At 41.5% G+C, this 17,847-nt stretch overlaps 1 protein-coding gene across 11 annotated transcripts in view; it reads right to left on the reverse strand.

Moving 5' to 3' along the window:
- Nucleotides 1–17,847, reverse strand: part of LOC123515634 (telomerase reverse transcriptase-like) — a 254,291-nt gene that overhangs the window by 128,277 nt on the left and 108,167 nt on the right. For 7 of the 11 annotated variants that reach the window (XM_045274438.1, XM_045274442.1, XM_045274440.1 and 4 more), the window contains one exon: nucleotides 6,980–9,289. In XM_045274438.1, the coding sequence (XP_045130373.1) occupies nucleotides 7,720–9,289 (1,570 nt within the window). In that variant the 3' untranslated portion in view covers nucleotides 6,980–7,719. Of the gene's footprint in view, nucleotides 1–6,979; nucleotides 9,290–17,847 lie in introns of those variants that run through there. The other 4 variants (XM_045274447.1, XM_045274446.1, XM_045274445.1 and 1 more) reach the window with 2 other exon arrangements.

Here is a 17,847-nt window from a genome sequence, read left to right on the forward strand (position 1 = left end):
TTACAAGTACACAATACATTATATACTAATTCTAAATATTTGGCCCATTAACAGGGCTAAGTCCTGCAGCGAATTCCTCTACAATCTGTGATCCCCATATATGGGGATCATGTCTTGTTTAACTATAGTAAATTTCTTATAAAAACTATCATGCAGCGCTATACATAATTATAAATCTAATAAATTTAAGTGCTTATCTAATCTGTTTTTAAACATTGTCAAACTAGTGCTATTTACAACCCTCTCTGGCAATACATTCCAGAAGTCTACCACCCTATGACTAAAGAAATATTTTCTTATATCTAACCTGCAGCCTTGCTTTCTAATCTTCCTGCCATGATTTCTAGTCCTACTTCCCTCCTCTAAGGTAAAGAAAGATCTCACATCTATGTAGTTTGTATCTGAGAACATTCTAAATAACTCTATCATATCCCCTCTCATACATCTCCTCTCAAATGAAAACATGTTTAATTCCTTTAATCTATCTCTATACTCCAGGCACTTTAATGCTGGTATCATCCTAGTTGCTCTTCTCTGAACTGCTTCTAACATGTTGATATCCTGCCTATAATGGGGTGACCAGGCCTGTATGCAATACTCTAAATGGGGCCTAACATAGGAATTATATAAGCTACGCACCACTTCCTTACTTTTATAACTAACATTTCTATTTATAAAACCCAGGATCCTATTTGCCCTATTTCTTGCTTCTAAACATTGCTTTGAAAATTTCATAGTCATGTCTATCACTACTCCTAAATCCTTTCCCTCCTCTACTGCCTCTAGCCAACATCCCTCCATCTCATAGCTAAAGTTTGTGTTGTCTTTACCTAAATGCATAACCTGTCACTTTTTAGAATTAAACTCCATCTGCCACCTGTCTGCCCATGCTATCAGCCTGTCCAGGTCTCGTTGCATTCTGTAATTGTCCTTTTCACCCTGTACTGCACATGCTATCTTAGTATCATCTGCAAACTTTGATACTTTGCTACTAATTCCTATATGTAAATCGTTAATGTACACCAAGAAAAGAAGAGGTCCTAGCACTGATCCTTGGGGTACCCCACTAACCACTTCCTTCCACTCAGACATTGCCCCATTTAATACTACTCTTTGTTTCCTATCAGAAAGCCATTCACTAATCCAATCAACTAACCTATCCCCTATCCCATGTAGTCTCAATTTGTACACTAGCCTCCTATGCGGTACCTTATCAAACACCTTGCTAAAATCTAGATATATAACATCTATGCTATTTCCATCATGTAACTCCTTGGTAATATATTCTAAGATATCGAGCAAATTTGTAAGACAGGACTTCCCAGATCTAAAACCATGTTGGGTATCTCTAATTAATCTATTCTCATTTAAATGCTCCCAAATACTACCCTTAATGATTTTCTCTAGTATCTTACATACTTTACTAGTTAAACTGATCGGTCTATAATTATTCGCATCATCCTTCCTACCTTTTTTAAATATTGGTGTAACATTAGCTAACTTCCAGTCCTGAGGTATCTCAGCAAACCTAAGTGATCTTTCAAAGATTAACTTAATTGCTTCAGAAATACTGTCTACACCCTCCCTAAGTACTCTGGCATGTAGCTCATCAGGACCACTAGCTTTCCTATCGTCTAGTTCAAGAACAGTGGTTACCATGACACTGACGGGTGTGTCAGGGAGGATCACTGTTTGTTTTGTGGTCCCAGCCACCGCCCCACCTCCAAACAGTGCCCGGCTCGCCTCCAGGCAGTGCAGCTGCAAGAACTGCAGCATGACAGGGCCCACTCTCTCCTAGATGTGAAACGAAAAATGAGAGGTATCCTCCCGGGCATTTTTCGCTCACCAAACTCTGCTCCAAAACACTCACCCCCCAAACCAGGCAATCCTCAACCTCCTCCCCTACACCTCACTTACCCTCACACACCTGAAACCCCCACCTCTGCCCCCACCCTTGCTCCTCACCCTACACCCATCCCCGCTCCCACTCCTGATCCTACTCCTGCTCCCATCCAGCCCCTGAGCCCCATTATTAGTGTGGTACCACTAACCACCCAGCCTCCCTCACCCAAGGCCCAACAGAGCTGCCACCACCACAAACCACACCACAAAGTCACACCACGACACACCACCAGACCTTCCTTCATCCCCGAGGGCCCCTACCGAACTGACCTGCCAGATGTTGGGGAATTCATACCCCCAACCCCTCTACACCAATGCCACCCACCAAAGGTTCCCCAGCCAAAAGCCCCACAGCCAGCAGCCCAGCAGTCTTTGCCCTCACTTGGTAGTGCAGGCTTTGTACCATCCTCTTCCTCGCTTCCGGCCCAGCATGCTTCGGGTTTTACATGGCCTGCTTTTATTAAGGGATTAGCACCAATAGCACTCAATTTCTTTAACTTCCTGCTTTCAGAGCTTAGCTTCAGCGAGATCCTCCTTCGGTGCCTGCCAGGATTCCTCTCCTTCATCACATCATTCACGCAATGAATGATCCACTTGTCTCCAACTTCATTTTCTGGAATGCCCGGTCTTTGTACAGGAAACTTCCAACTTTTAAAACCATGGTCTCTTCATACTCTCCTCTCGTTGTCGGTGTCTGTGAGACGTGGCTCACAGACCCATTCTCCCCCTCCTTTCCAAACTATACTTCCTACAGGAAGGACAGGGAGACCGGCGAAGTAGGAGGCGGCCTACTTCTACTGATCCACCAGTCCCTTCCCTCTAGCCCTCTCTCAATCCCTTCTTTCACAGGTGGTGGATTAGAGCATCTGGGAGTGACTGTCACCTTTGACTCAGGCCCACTAAACATTCTGCTAATCTACAATCCCTGTCCTGATATATCACTTCAGGAATTTCAACATTTGTTTCATCAACTTCCCTCCCCAGCATTAATTATGGGTGACTTTAATGCCCATCATGACTTCTGGGAACTGACCCTCCCCAGGAGTCGAAGAAACCGTTCAGGTGCGTCACTCAAGTTTTCTGGCAGATAGTGATTCCCTCTCCCTTCTCACACCTCCTGGCCTCCCTACCAGGATTGACCCAGTTTCAGGGAACCCTTCCACCCTAGCCCTGTGCCTGGGGAATGGCTCTTTCCTCCTCACCACTATAACTACTGGCCCTTACATGGGGAGTGACCATCTTCCTGTGATTATTGCTTTCCCATCAGTGCCACCACACCCTCCCACTTCACGCAGACCACGTTGGTCATTCAATAAGGGAGACCTGGTATCTTTTCAGACCGAGTTAAAATCAATCGGCCCACCCACGACTTCCCGTCAGATGACAAAATTCACTTCCTTACAGAAGTCTTGGTGACTGTGGGCTCCCACCACTTCACCTTGTCACTTCCTCCCCCTCCCGTTCATTTCGAGTCCCCTGGTGGTCTCGGAAGTGTGCGGCAGCCCTTCAGGCCAAGCGTCATGCCTTTGCAGCATGGCGAAGGAACCCTACCCCTCCACTCCACCAATGTTTTCATTACCTAGAGCCCCAGTGCAAGCGTGTTATTCTTGATGAGAAACACTTAGCGTGGGCCTCCTTTTGTGCTTCCCTGTCCTTTTCCACCTCAGTCTCCTGTCCTTTTCCACCTCAGTCTCCTGAGCCTGGTCTTTCTTCAGGAAGATGGTCCACCCACAACCCCCTCTAACCTTCCCGTTAACTAGTAACGGTGTCCTCCTCACCACTGATGCCCAAAAAGCCGAGTGTCTTGCCACCCACATCCACACAACACTCGGCTCCCCAGATCCTGTGCCCCCACCTGTGCTACCCTCTTCCTCACACTCCAGCCACGAAATTAACACCGCTATAACTCCCCAGGAACTCACCTCAACCTTACTTTCACTGTCTGCTAAGAAGGCCACGGGACCAGATGATGTGCCAAACGAGTTTCTTCGATGCCTCCCAGATGCTCTGCTGCAGCTCTTTCTGGACATCCTCAACAACAGCTGGTTGTCGGGGACGTTCTCTTCAGCGTGGTGTCTTGCCACCACTATTCCTATTCCTAAGCCTGGCAAGGACCCGACAGCAGCCTCCTCTTATAGACCTATTAGCCTCCTGTCTAACATTAGTAAGGTTTTCGAGCATGTCATTCAAAATAGACTAACCTGGTGGTTGGAACGCAAACACCTTCTGCCACCCAACATGTTCGGATTTCGCCCTCACTGGGGCATCCATGATGCCCTGTTGTTGCTGAAGCATCACATTCAGGAAGGATTTAACCACAAAAAATTCACTTTAGTAGCTCTTTTGGATCTTAAGGGTGCTTTTGACTCTGCCTCACACAACTCAATTCTAGAGAAACTTACCCGCCTTGGACTCTTAGGTCCACCACTAAGTTGGGTTCAGTCCTTCCTGACAAATAGATCCTTCTCCCTGGCAATTGGTAACACCTACTCTAGGTAATATCCAATCACTAGGGGTGTTCCTCAAGGTTCTCCACTTAGCCCTCTACTGGTGGACCTACTCCCCCAACCGGGCACTGGACACGGCCATCACTAGACTCCGGATCGGCCACACTCGCCTCAATGCCCACCTACACAGGCTGGGCATGACTGACTCTCCCCACTGCCCCTGGTGCCCTACCCAGCCTGACACCCCAGAACACCTGCTGCTGCACTGCTCTCGGCACCACTCACACCGTGTGGCCCTCCTCCACTCACTGTCTGCCATTCACCCACACAGGCCAACACTGACTGACCTCCTGGGTGGCTGCACAAATTCCTATCAGGCTTTCAAGGCACTCAACCTCACCAGGACCTTCCTATACAAAACAAATCAACTTCACCGCATATAGCCTGACCACATCACCTCCACATCCCGGACCTTTGGGGCACTAGAGGCTGTGACAACACAGCCTGCAATGGCCCCAACAAATCCCCAAGAAGAAGAAGATGCTGAAGCTATGGTTGCTCTTCTCTTAGTGAACCAGAAGAGTCAACAGAAAAGAAAATGCCTGTGGATATGTCCCTGGCTAAGTATGAAAGAAAGGAGGGTCTATCACATTCTAAATTAGCCTACATTTCTCATAAGAAAATTGTTAATCGTAAGACTATGCACAATTACAATCAAATTAAATCCTGACAAGTCTTCAATCCTCACCTCCAACAACACCCTGCATTGCGGAAAACAGTTCTTGTAGAGTGGCAGCTATTTCTTCGAATGACAATTTGCACAAGCTTTCCTTTTTCCTATTTTACAATATAATTCATTTCTGGAGTTCTGTTCTTTTTCCCTCACCAACTCTAACATCTTCTCTATATCTGGAGACCACATTTTCAAAGCTTACTCCGTGATGTCACAACGTAAATAAAGTCGCAAATCAACTAGCTTGGTCTTGATTTGAGACTCCTTTCTGCAGTCGCTAGGCGCCAATTGCGACTCGGAAACTCTACATACGTAAAAAAAAAAAAAAAAAAAAAAACCAGACGCAAATTGGCATGTGTGAACCCTCCTTAAGTTTTGTTCTCTTCCACATCAGAAGTTTCTGATCCCTGGGAATGTTACTCTTATAAGGAGGGGTCTTTTTAGACAGTCTTCTTAAGGCTACATGTTCCTCTGATATTTCCAAACATTTCCTCATCATATTGGGCTTCAGGATCACAGTATATCATGAGTAAATCTCAGTTTATTTCACTGATGTCTCACTGTATACTTTTCCAGCAGACTGACTCTGCCAAAATTAGATGTCTCATGTATTGTGCTGTGGATGTTAACATGTTTGCTTGTGGTTAAGTTAGTCTTGAGCACTATGATGTTATCATCCGAGAGATTAGTTTTGTTTACAGTATTACTATGCATAAGGTCATCATTGTTTGTCATTACTATGTCTAGAATATTGGCACTTCTTGTGGGAGTACTGATTACCTGATTTAAACAAAATTCCACAGCTAGGTGCAGGAGAGCCTCTGCCTGAATACACATTTCTTGCTCATCCATACACATTCTACGACTCCCATTTATGAGAGGGAAGTTAAGGTCTCCAGTAAGTAGAATGGTAGGCATGGGTGGTGGTAATGCACTAATAATTTATCTCACACTTGTTAGTTGTTTTTAGCCCCCATTATGTTCCAGGTACATGTAAATGACATACAGTATGGAGTGACCAGTTATATTAATTTGCTGATGATGCAAAACTGTTAGAGTAATCAAGACCCAAGAAGACTGTTTGCTGCTGCATGAAGATACAGACAAAATTTATGTGTTGAATAAGAAGTGGAAGGTAGAATTCAGTGCAAAAAATGCCACATAGTGGAATTAGGAAAGAGTAAGAGAAGACCAGTATGGAAATATTTGATGGGAGAGGAACAAATAATGAAGACTAAAGAGGAAAAAGATCTGGGAGTGGTTATACAAAAAAACTCTGAGCCCCAAAAAGCACATAAGTAAAATATCTGGAACAACGTATAAAATGTTGACTAATATTAGGGTGGTATTTCAGTATCTGGGCAAGGATATTATTAAAAAAATTATTACGAGTATGATACCTCTAAAGTTGGAATATGCAGCAGTGGTGTGGTCACCAAGCTTGAAAAAGGATATAAGAAGATTAGAATGGATCCAGAGGATAGCTACAAAGATGGTACCAAAACTAAAGGTCCTAACATATGAAGAAAAGCTCAAGGAAATAGGACTGTCAACCTTACAAGATAGAAGAGAAAGAGGAGACCTAATAACAATGTATAAAGCAGTAAATGGCATTGAAAAGATACACAAGCAAGACCTGGTGGTAGTGACAGAAGAAGCTGGAAGGACAAGAAGGCTTGCAAAGAAGATTAGGAAGAGGCAGTGTGTGAAGGAAGTTGGAAAATACAGTTTTCCAATACAACTAGGTAAATACTCTCTCTCTCTCTCTCTCTCTCTCTCTCTCTCTCTCTCTCTCTCTCTCTCTCTCTCTCTCTCTCTCTCTCTCTCTCTCTCTCTCTCTCTCTCTCTCTCTCTCTAATATGCTGTTATAATCTTAGTTTGGTCCTTAGACATTCTGGAAGTAGCCAATGAACTTTATTGATACAAAACATAGATATTGTTCCTCTAATTCTTCTTACTTTGGGAGCTTGTTACTGTACAAAGAGGAGTCCATTAATTCAACCTTCAACTACAAGTATCTACCTTAACTTCACCTCAGAACACCTTTTCACTGTCATCTCTTGTGAATACTAGGCACATCTCATTTAATTTCCATTCACGTATCACAGAAATTCTACAATTATATATGTCTGACTTTATATTATAATGTATTAAGTAAACTAAAATAAAAGAAATCTTACATAATTGAATCTGGATCATAAAATATACAAATAAAAGTATTTCTACATGCCATACAAGTTTCTTGGACCCTCCTGATAATGTAATCCCACAATCAACTTGAGATCATTTTCACCAATATAAACAAGGAAATATAGAGTAAATACATTTTCATGCTGAACTTACATACACATCTTGGATGTTCCATACAATTACTTAAAGAACATAACATGATTCAACATTAGTGAACAGAATAAAAGTAAAGTAAAAGCATTAAAACATAGAAAGCAGCAAAAACTGGATTCAAATAAAATGTAAAACATAAAGCTGTGGTTGAAGCAGAACTTAAATTATGAGCTTAGGTAGAGTGGTAATCAGATTCAAAATTCTTCAAATTCTACTTCTTGTATCCACAGAACAAGCCATATAAAATATAAAAGAGTGTCTCTAAGGAAGCAACTCGGCTGAAGTTTTTAACAGCTACTGTCCAGAGACACTACTTTCTAAAAGAGACAACAGATCATCTTTCAGCTTCTGTTCCTTGGCTTCTGTAACTTTAGCTAAGTGATTGAGAGCAAGAGTTCTGAGCTTATTCTGTAGAATTTCAAAACTGCTTTGTGCCATTCTACTAAAAGAATGGTATATACTGCACACTAAAAGAGAAATAAAAATGTTCTCTCCCAAGACATTACATTTGTAACTTGTTATTCTTTTGAAAGTACCTTTAGATAAATTCAGTACTGCCCTGACATACATAGAACTATTATTAAACTTACCATAAGTGTCACAAACTTGACAAAGAGCCTGGAGTTTTGCACCACAATGGATTCCAACTCGCCAAACATTTGATAGGAATGTGTCAGAATCAGCAGACCTGGGATCTATCATATGCCTTTGAAGACGATTCTTTGATATTATGAATAATTTGTTACTAATAAATTCTTTCATGTTACCAGCAGTTTCAAACGTCAAGGAGTATCTTGGAGGGACTTTGGTTAAGTCTGATACATTTATCAAAAGGGACTTGGTACTCATACAGATTATGTAACCATTGAAATGTATTCTGTCTTTCTGATAATCAATATTTGAGTCAGTTTTCTTTAAATTTATGTGGCAATTGAACTCTTTAATTCCTTTCATCATGCGAAATCTGAATTCTTGAGCTTTTTCTAATGATTTGGACAAAAACAAGAAGTCATCTACTACTCTGATTATTATCCCTTCATTATTAGCTTGTAAGTCATCTAGATACAAAGAAGTCATCCTTGCATAGTAAAACTCACAAAGATCAAGGGAGAGAAAGCATCCCTGTGGGAGTCCCTCAGCTACTTTTATTTTCAACTTATTGTAAAGCACACAAGGCTGAAGTGATGCCTCAATGGTAAGTAGGATGTCATGTACATTTATTGTAAAATGGCTCTGTTTCTTAAAATTTTTTAGATGTTTATAAGAAAGATCTTTAGTAATATCTACAGGAATATTTAGTTCCTTTCTTCCCTTAGAGTATTTTATGAATTCCAAAGTTTTCAGGTTTTTGCAAACCTGATACAGCTGCACCAGAAGCTGAGGGACATCTACTGATGAGAAGGCATCTTTGATGTCAGTCTTTACAAAGTAGAGTTTGCTCTCTTTCCCCAGCATGTAGAGGGCATTTTGCCAAACCTCAGGGAAAGAAGCTATTCTTTTCTGTTCCTTGTTTGCCAAATACCTCAGAAGCTGTTTTGCTTCAAAAAGTGTTCGAGACTTTTTGTGTATGGCCGTTTCTCTGAAAAGAGGACGCACTCCTCCTGATTTCTTTGGCAATATCTTTCTTATTACACCCTTAACCACACTTTCTAATGGCATCACCTCACATATGGAATTTACTGTCTTCTGCATTAGTGAGTCAATTTTATTCTTGGGGAAGAAAAAAATTTGGTAGCCACCACTTGACATCTCTGTTTGGTAAAAGACTGACTTCAGAGTTACAATAATGATTTTTTCTACAATCCAAACAAAGAATTTACTCACTATGTAGACTTTTTGTTCGAGTGGAAGTTCCTTTGCCCATCTAAAAAAGAAAAAAGGTGTCAGAAATCTATTACTCATACATAATAATGATAACAACAATAACATTAATATGCAATAATAATAATGTTATTAGTAGTATAGTGTTCAAATTACCCATGAGGAAGATTTGTAAGCACTGGTCAACATCTGATTACAGATGTAATAGTAGAAGCAACTCATTACAACAGTGGTTCCCGACCTGTGGTATATGTACCACTATACTCGCCACAGTGAGAAATGGCTGATGGGCCGTGAAAACCCAGGGGACTCCCCCAGCATTGCCACATCTCCATAGATCACCAGCCTGTGCTCTCTCTCTCTCTCTCTCTCTGATAAGTAGTTTATCTCTGTAATGAAGGTGGCCATATGGCAAACTTGAAGAAGAGGAATGATCCCTAGCAAGAAAATGTGTCTGTGACGACAAGAATTCCTCCACAGTGTGGTGAAGGAAGTGACAATATCACACTTCCCTGTTCATATGCCATGTCTATGATTAGGAGAAACGAAACCTCCTTACAAAAAACACCCTTTGATTTTTACCTCAGTGGTGGTGTGGAATAAAATTTATAAGTCCTGAAATAACTTTTGAAATATACCAATTTATATAAAAATACAAAGAGAGAAAGAAAGACAGAGGCAGGGGTTACGTAGGTTGAGTGGGGTTAGAGAAAGAAGTAGACAGTGACAGTATAGGTCCATAGGACATCCACGAGGTACTCTCTCATTTTAAGTAGCTAAATAAATGCCCTAGTTTTGACCATACAAAAGACCTTAAAAACTCTACTTATAGGCCACAATATACAGTAATGGCAAAGTGCACGACAAAAAAAAAAAAAAAAAAAAAAAAAAAAAAAAAAACATAAATGTGAAGTGCAGTGAATAATTTACTAACACAACATGTAGCCATGTCATGCAATGCTGGGTGTGTCTGCATTGCCAGCTTCACTTTGCACCGTAGCACTAAAAGTTTATTTCAATTGTGGTGTTATGCACATACTACCCTGCCAACTCTTTTCTTTCCTTTTCTTTTTTTTGTTTTATGCTATGGCCTATAGTGTCTGTAAGTATACTTAAAGAGTATGTATTGGAATCGCTGTTCAGCTTCTACCCATTTGTAGCGCAGGCAATTTTATTTAGTGGTATCCATATTAGGGCCCATATCACCACCCACGTGTATCTTTGGTGTAACCATCTAGAACCTAGGTATCAATGTATCTTGCCATCTCGCACTACCCTGTTTGTTCACAAGCCTCGGATCACCACCGACTTACCCATTGTTCCTATTTCAAGTGCCCACTAAATGATCACCACCAAAACCCTCATTACACCTCCCACGTCATGAGGCGACCTTGCTCGCCATGTCACCTACTCAACATCTCAGACCCCGTATATGATATGGTTCCTTTTTCAGTCTGCGATGCTGTTGGGGCTCTGTGCACCGTTTGGAATCAGTTCACTTTCAGCTCACAACATCCTCACAAGACCTAACTCTTGGATGTTGAGAGTTGTAGATATGTTGAGTGACTTTTTATGGTGCCTGCTGCCTGTTTGCATGGGTCTACATCATCTACCACCAACTTGGGTGATGTAACTGTGTGTTTCTCTTCCCTTTATTGTTATGTTATCTTGCATGCATCCTTGTGTAAGTTTAATAAAGATTAGGAGTGGTATGTATAGTAAGGTTCATGACTTCTCTGTGATGTTCAGTTGAACACATGCATGTGTATATATGACTGGGTATGCTTGATGTTTATTTCATTATTTTTGTTAATTAAAGTAATAAATTAATCATAGTTAATTCTTCATCTTTGATAGCTGCAACATGTAGCAATTGGCGACCAATTCAGTGATTAGGTATGCAACAGGCAAACTGAGTCCTTCAACCAGGACTATTTATTATTCTCACATATTTACCTTTTCTGGCAGCATCTTTAGTAAATAGTTACTGTGCGTCATAATCAGAGGTGGGCACATTACTGGATATCGGGTAGTCTGGTACTGCTCCTCTGGACCTCAAAACGCAGATAGTCCGTACCTGTACTTTTGCGCCTAAATTTTTTTTCCTCGGTCCGGTACCGTACCCAAAACTATAAAGCGCACCCGAAAAACCTAGTATGCACCTCAAAAAATATAACAAAATACAAGTCAATAATACATCAGACCTCCATATATATATATATATATATATATATATATATATATATATATATATATATATATATATATATATATATATATATATATATACAGTAATACTCCGCTTAACGAACAGGATAGGGGGTGTCAAAACTGTTCATAGAGCAAAAATTCGTTAAGCGGACGTAATTTTCCCATAGGAAATAATGAAAATAGGGGAGGGATGCATTCTGGGCTGGTCACCAACATACCATATGGGTTAAAGAAAAAAAAAATTATACATACGTTTGGCAGCATATTGGGCTACCGGTGTACCACTACCTCTATGATGTCATATGAGTCATTGGAAGTTAGAGGTGCTACGTACAAATTCTCTCACATTCTCGCATTAATGTTCACAAAACAACATTTCTATTAGCTTTTTTCAAACCTTGCCCCCAAGAAAGGATTGTTTTGTAATGCATAAAGTGAAATCTTAATGGAATACCAAAAAATAAGGCAAAAATGAGATCAGCCAGAGACGAAGCGGGAGATTTGCGGCGGATCAGCCGCTTCTTCTTCTTCTTGTGACCCTTTTAGCCTGTATGTTGTCTTTCCCCATGATATTTGTTTTCACTCCTCTATTGCCTGCTATATTGGATATCATATCTTAGTATTCATATACGCTCATGCCACGAGGATAACCTCACCTCCGTGGCACTGAATGATAGTGAATTATTAATGAAAAACCGCGGTATTTCATTAGTAATTCACTATCACTCAGTGCCATGGAGTCAAGGTTATCCTCGTGGCATGTGTGTATATGAATACTAAGATATGATATCCATTATAGCAGGCAATAGAGGAATGAAAACATCATGATGAAAGTAACACGCAAGCAAAAAGGTCACAAGAAGAAGAAGCGTCCGAGTAGCAGCGAGTCTCCCGCTACGTCTGTTGGACTCATCTCATCTCTGCTTTATTTTTTGGTATTCCATGTATGATTTCACTTTATAAAATGCATTACAAAACAAGCCATTCTTGGGGGCAAGGTTTGTAAAAAGCTAATAGAAATGTTGTTTTGTGAACATAAATGTATATACAGGCAACCCCCGTTTAACGATGGTTCACACAAAATTTCGCTACAACAAAGGTTTCATTTAACTACTATCTGCTCGTTTAACGAACACCTAACTCGCTTTAACGAAGTTTCATCCAGGTATCTTTTTCAAAATTTGAAAGCCCCACCGTATCACGCAAGCTGACAGACTTTTCAATACACCAAGAGCTGCTGGTACTAAGGCCTGCCTCAGGAGAAATCCTGAGACACCTGTAGAATAAAGATCAAGATCAAGATCAAGCCTCTCGTGGACAACACGCGCACCACTCGCTCTCCAGTCAAAACATAACAGCGTCAGCAGCAGCTCGTCTTCCCTAGCTCAACTTACCACCAAAACGCCCTGCAATGTGGCCTAGCGTTCCTAAGAAGACCAGGAAGTCTCTTACTCTTGAAGCGAAGCTGGATATTATTCACATACACGAGAGAGGCCAGAAAACTAATGACATTGCTTGCCACCATCTTGACTCCATCTACTGTCTACTATTTTCAAGTCAGCAGACTCTATCTTCCTTGCAAGCTAAAAAAAACCCACCTGAACTCGTGACTCTACAATGGATAAAATGGAAAGCCTTGTGGAAATGTGGTACATAAGTTTTGTATGCGGTAGAATGATGCGCACTTTCTTTACATTCCACAGGTTGCTGGCTAGTGTCTTTTCTGTTTCACTCTCTCTCCCTTCATAAAGTTAAGATCATCAACATTATAAAGTTACGTACATACATACATTAGTGTACATTATAATGACTTAAATTAAACTACCTAAATGTTTAACTTCATAATTTATACTTTCATTAAACCTTTTACTGTACTATGATGCACTCTCGCTTTGCTTACTCTCAATGGAAGTTCAAATCAGAGGTTAAACTTGTTATGATCGGTTCGCTTAACAAAGAGGGCAACACGCGCACCACTCACTCCCCAGTCAAAACAAAACAGCGTCAGCAGCAGGGAGGCGGTGGCGTAGTGGATAAGGTGGTGAGCGTGGGATCGGGCAGACGTCCACGCGTAGGTTCGAATCCCACCACGTACAGCCTTAAAACACTTTGCCATTTATCGAGTGGTTTAAAGTTACCTACATGTCACCATGATACCCAGATTCTAGGTGGTTACACCCAAGATGAGCTTGGGTGGTGATATGGGCCCTAATATGGGTACCACTATAAATAAAATTGCCTGTGCCACAAATGGGCGGAAGCTGAACAGTGCTTCCCATACACTCTTCAAGTGTGCCTACAGGCGCTATAGGCCTTACCATAAAAAAAAAAAAAAAAAAAAAAAAAAAAGCAGCTCGTCTTCCTTAGCTCAACTTACCACCAGAACGCCCTGCAATGTGGCCTAGCGTTCCTAAGAAGACCAGGAATTCTCTTACTCTCGAAGTGAAGCTGGATATTATTCACATACACGAGAGAGGCCAGAAAACTAATAACATTGCTCGCCACCATCTTGACTCCATCTACTGTCTACTATTTTCAAGTCAGCAGACTCTATTAAGAAGGCTGATGAGACTGTATCTTCCTTGCAAGCTAAAAGAACCACCTGAACTAGTGACTCTACAATGGATAAAATGGAAAACCTTGTGGAAATGTGGTATATAAGTTTTGTATGCGGTACAATGATGCGCACTTTCTTTATATTCCACAGGTTGGCGGCTAGTGTCTTTTCCGTTTCACTCTCCCTCCCTTCAAAATGTTAAGATCATCAACATTATAAAGTTACATACATACATACATTAGTGTACATTATAATGACTTAAATTAAACTACCTAAGTGTTTAACTTCATAATTTTTACTTTCATTAAACCTTTTACTGTACTATGATTTTTTTTTTTTTTTTTTACGTAGGGAAGAGGGCCAGCCAAGGGCAAAAAAAAAAAAAAAAGAAAGTGAGAAAAAGGCCCACTTGAGCGCTGGGTCTCCAAAGACTTCAAAAAGTGCCAAAACCGTCAGCCAGAATTAGGGGAACAAATGCCTCGATACCTCCCTCTTAAAAGAAGACAAGTTGTAGGAATTCGGAAATACAGATGCAGGGAGGGAGTTCCAGAGTTTACCAGTGAAAGGGATGAATGATTGAGCGTACTAGTTAACTCCTGCATTAGAGAGTTGGACAGAATAGGGATGAAAGGAAGAAGAAAGCCTTGTGCAGCGTGGCCGCAAGAGGAGGGAAGGCATGCAGTTAGCAAGATCAGTAGAACAGTTACCATGAAAATAGCGATAAAATATAGAAAGGGATGCAACATTTCGGCGGTGAGAAAGAGACTGAAGACAGTTAGTCAGAGGAAGGGAGTTGATGAGACGAAGAGCTTTCGATTCCACCCTATCAAGCAAAGCTGTGTGACTGGAACCCCCCCAAACATGTGAAGAGTACTCCATACAGGGACGGATAAGGCCCTTATACAGAGTAAGCAGTTGGAGGGGCGAGAAAAACTGTCGGAGACGCCTCAGAACACCTAATTTCATAGAAGCTGTTTTAGCAAGAGATGAGATGTGAAGTTTCCAGTTAAGATTATGAGCAAAGGACAGACCGAGGATATTCATTGTGGAAGAGAGGAGACAGTTGAGTGTCATTGAAGAAGAGGGGATAGTTGTCTGGAAGGTTGTGTCGAGTTGATAGATGGAGGAATTGAGTTTTTGAGGCATTGAAAACTACTAGATTTTCTCTGCCCCAATCAGAAATCTTAGAAAGATCGGAAGTCAGGCGTTCCGTGGCGTCCCCGCGTGATCTGTTGATTTCCTGAAGGGTTGGACGTCTCTGAAAGAACGTGGAAAGATGTAGGGTGGTATCATCAGCATAGGATTGGATAGGGCAAGAAGTTTGGTTAAGGTCATTAATGAATAATAGAGAGTGGGTGACAGGACAGAACCCTGAGGAACACCACTATTAATAGGTTTAGGAGAAGAACAGTAGCCGTCTACCACAGCAGCAATAGAGCGGTCGGAAAGGAAACTTGAGATAAAGTTGCAGAGAGAAGGATAGAAGCCGTAGGAGGGCAGTTTTGAAATCAAAGCTTTATGCCAGACTCTATCAAAAGCTTTTGATATGTCTAACGCAACAGCAAAAGTTTCACCGAAATCTCTAAAGAGGATGACCAAGACTCAGTAAGGAAAGCCAGAAGATCACCAGTAGAGCGACCTTGACGGAAGCCATACTGGCGATCAGACAGAAGATTGTGAAGTGACAGATGTTTGAGAATCTTCCTATTCAGGATAGATTAAAAACTTTAGACAAGCAAGAGATTAAAGCTATAGGACGGTAGTTTGAGGGGTTAGAACGGTCACCCTTTTTAGGAACAGGCTGAATGTAGGCGAACTTCCAGCAGGAAGGAAAGGTACAAGTCGATAGACAAAGTTGGAAGAGTTTGGCCAGGCAAGGTGCAAGCACAGAAGCACAGTTTTTGAGAACAATAGGAGGGACCCCATCAGGTCCATAAGCCTTCTGAGGGTTTAGGCCAGCAAGGGCATGGAAAACATCATTACGAAGAATTTTGATTGTAGACATGAAATAGTCAGAGGGAGGAGGAGAGGAGGACAAGCCCAGAATCGTCCAAGGTGGAGTTGTGAGCAAAGTTTGAGAAAAGAGTTCAGCTTTAGAGACAGAAGAGATGGCAGTGGTGCCATCAGGATGAAATAAAGGAGGAAAGATGAAGAAGTGAAGTTATTTGAGATGTTTTTGGCTAGATGCCAGAAGTCACGAGGAGAGTTTGAGTTTGAAAGATTTTGACATTTCCTATTTATGAAAGAGTGTTTGGCAAGTTGAAGAACAGACTTGGCATGATTCCGGGCAGAGATATAAAGTGCATGAGATTCAGGAGATGGAAGGCTCAAGTATCTTTTGTGGGCAACCTCTCTATCATGTATAGCACGAGAACAGGCTGAGTTAAACCAAGGTTTAGAAGGTTTAGGTTGAGAAAAAGAATGAGGAATGTGCGCCTCCATGCCAGATACTAACATATCTGTTATGCGTTCAGCACAAAGAGATGGGTCTCTGACACGGAAGCAATTATCATTCCAGGGAAAATCAGCATAATACTTCCTCAGGTCCACCCAACTGGCAGAGGCAAAACGCCAGAGGCACCTTCGCTTTGGGGGATCCTACGGAGGGATTGGAGAAATAGGACAAGATACAGAAATGAGATTGTGATCGGAGGAGCCCAATGGAGATGAAAGGATGACAGCATAAGCAGAAGGGTTAGAGGTGAGGAAGAGATCAAGAATGTTGGGCGTGTCTCCAAGACGGTCAGGAATATGAGTAGGGTGTTGCACCAGTTGCTCTAGGTCATGGAGGTTAGCAAAGTTGAAGGCTAGTTCACCAGGGTGGTCAGTGAAAGGAGAGGAAAGCCAAAGCTGGTGGTGAACATTGAAATCTCCAAGAATGGAAATCTCAGCGAAAGGGTAGAGGGACAGAATGTGCTCCACTTTAGAAGTTAAGTAGTCGAAGAAATTACTATAGTCAGAAGATTTAGGGGAGAGATAAACAACACAGATGAATTTAGTTTGAGAGTGACTGTTAAGTCGTAGCCAGATGGTGGAAAATTCGGAAGACTCAAGAGCGTGGGCACGAGAGCAAGTTAACCCGTACAGCGTCAGCAGATCTGAAACTTTGTGATTTCGCCAGTGCTGGCCACATCATGGATTTTTTTCTTTGCTAAATCAGTCTTGAATGATGTGAAACAAATGAAAATGACAGTCATTCCTCCCAGAACTGACTGGAAGTGGTATTAATTGGTGCGAGATATTTTGCGCTACGGTTAGCGACTTAGCAAAGCCTTATGTGACTAGTTTATTCGCTTCCTCGTTTCTCACCAGTCGATCCCCGAGTTGGAGACATGCATAATATCGTTCCTGAGTTGAAAGAAAAACAACATGTCATGTTTTGCTGTTTGGGAGTGCTTGTGGATAAAAATAGACACGAGATATCGCGAGGGAGTGTTGCCTTTCACGGTGCAAATATTTTCCGAGTAATATGTACTTGTTTTTCCTTATAATAAAGTGATTGGAAAATTCTTATTTATGTCATACAAAGTTTTCACTACCACAATATAACAGTTACCAAAAACAACTGAAATGGTAAGAGTAAGTAATGGAAATTACGCTTTGTTCATATTAGCGGAGTTGAGGCATCAGTTTCCCGCTACACCGAGCTGAAGGCAGCAGAAACTGCTAAAGTTCAGAATTGTAATAAATAAATACAGGAAGCATTCATGTTAGCAGGGACGAGGAGGCAGCATGAGCAATGTCTACAGTGAATGATGGCAGTATAATGGTAGGTTTTGAGGACGCAATACCTCCGAAAACATGAGGAAGCTCGCCGACGTATCTCATACTTC

The sequence above is a fragment of the Portunus trituberculatus genome, chromosome 39 (genome assembly GCF_017591435.1).
Source record: "Portunus trituberculatus isolate SZX2019 chromosome 39, ASM1759143v1, whole genome shotgun sequence".
NCBI classification, from domain to species: Eukaryota; Metazoa; Arthropoda; class Malacostraca; order Decapoda; family Portunidae; genus Portunus; species Portunus trituberculatus.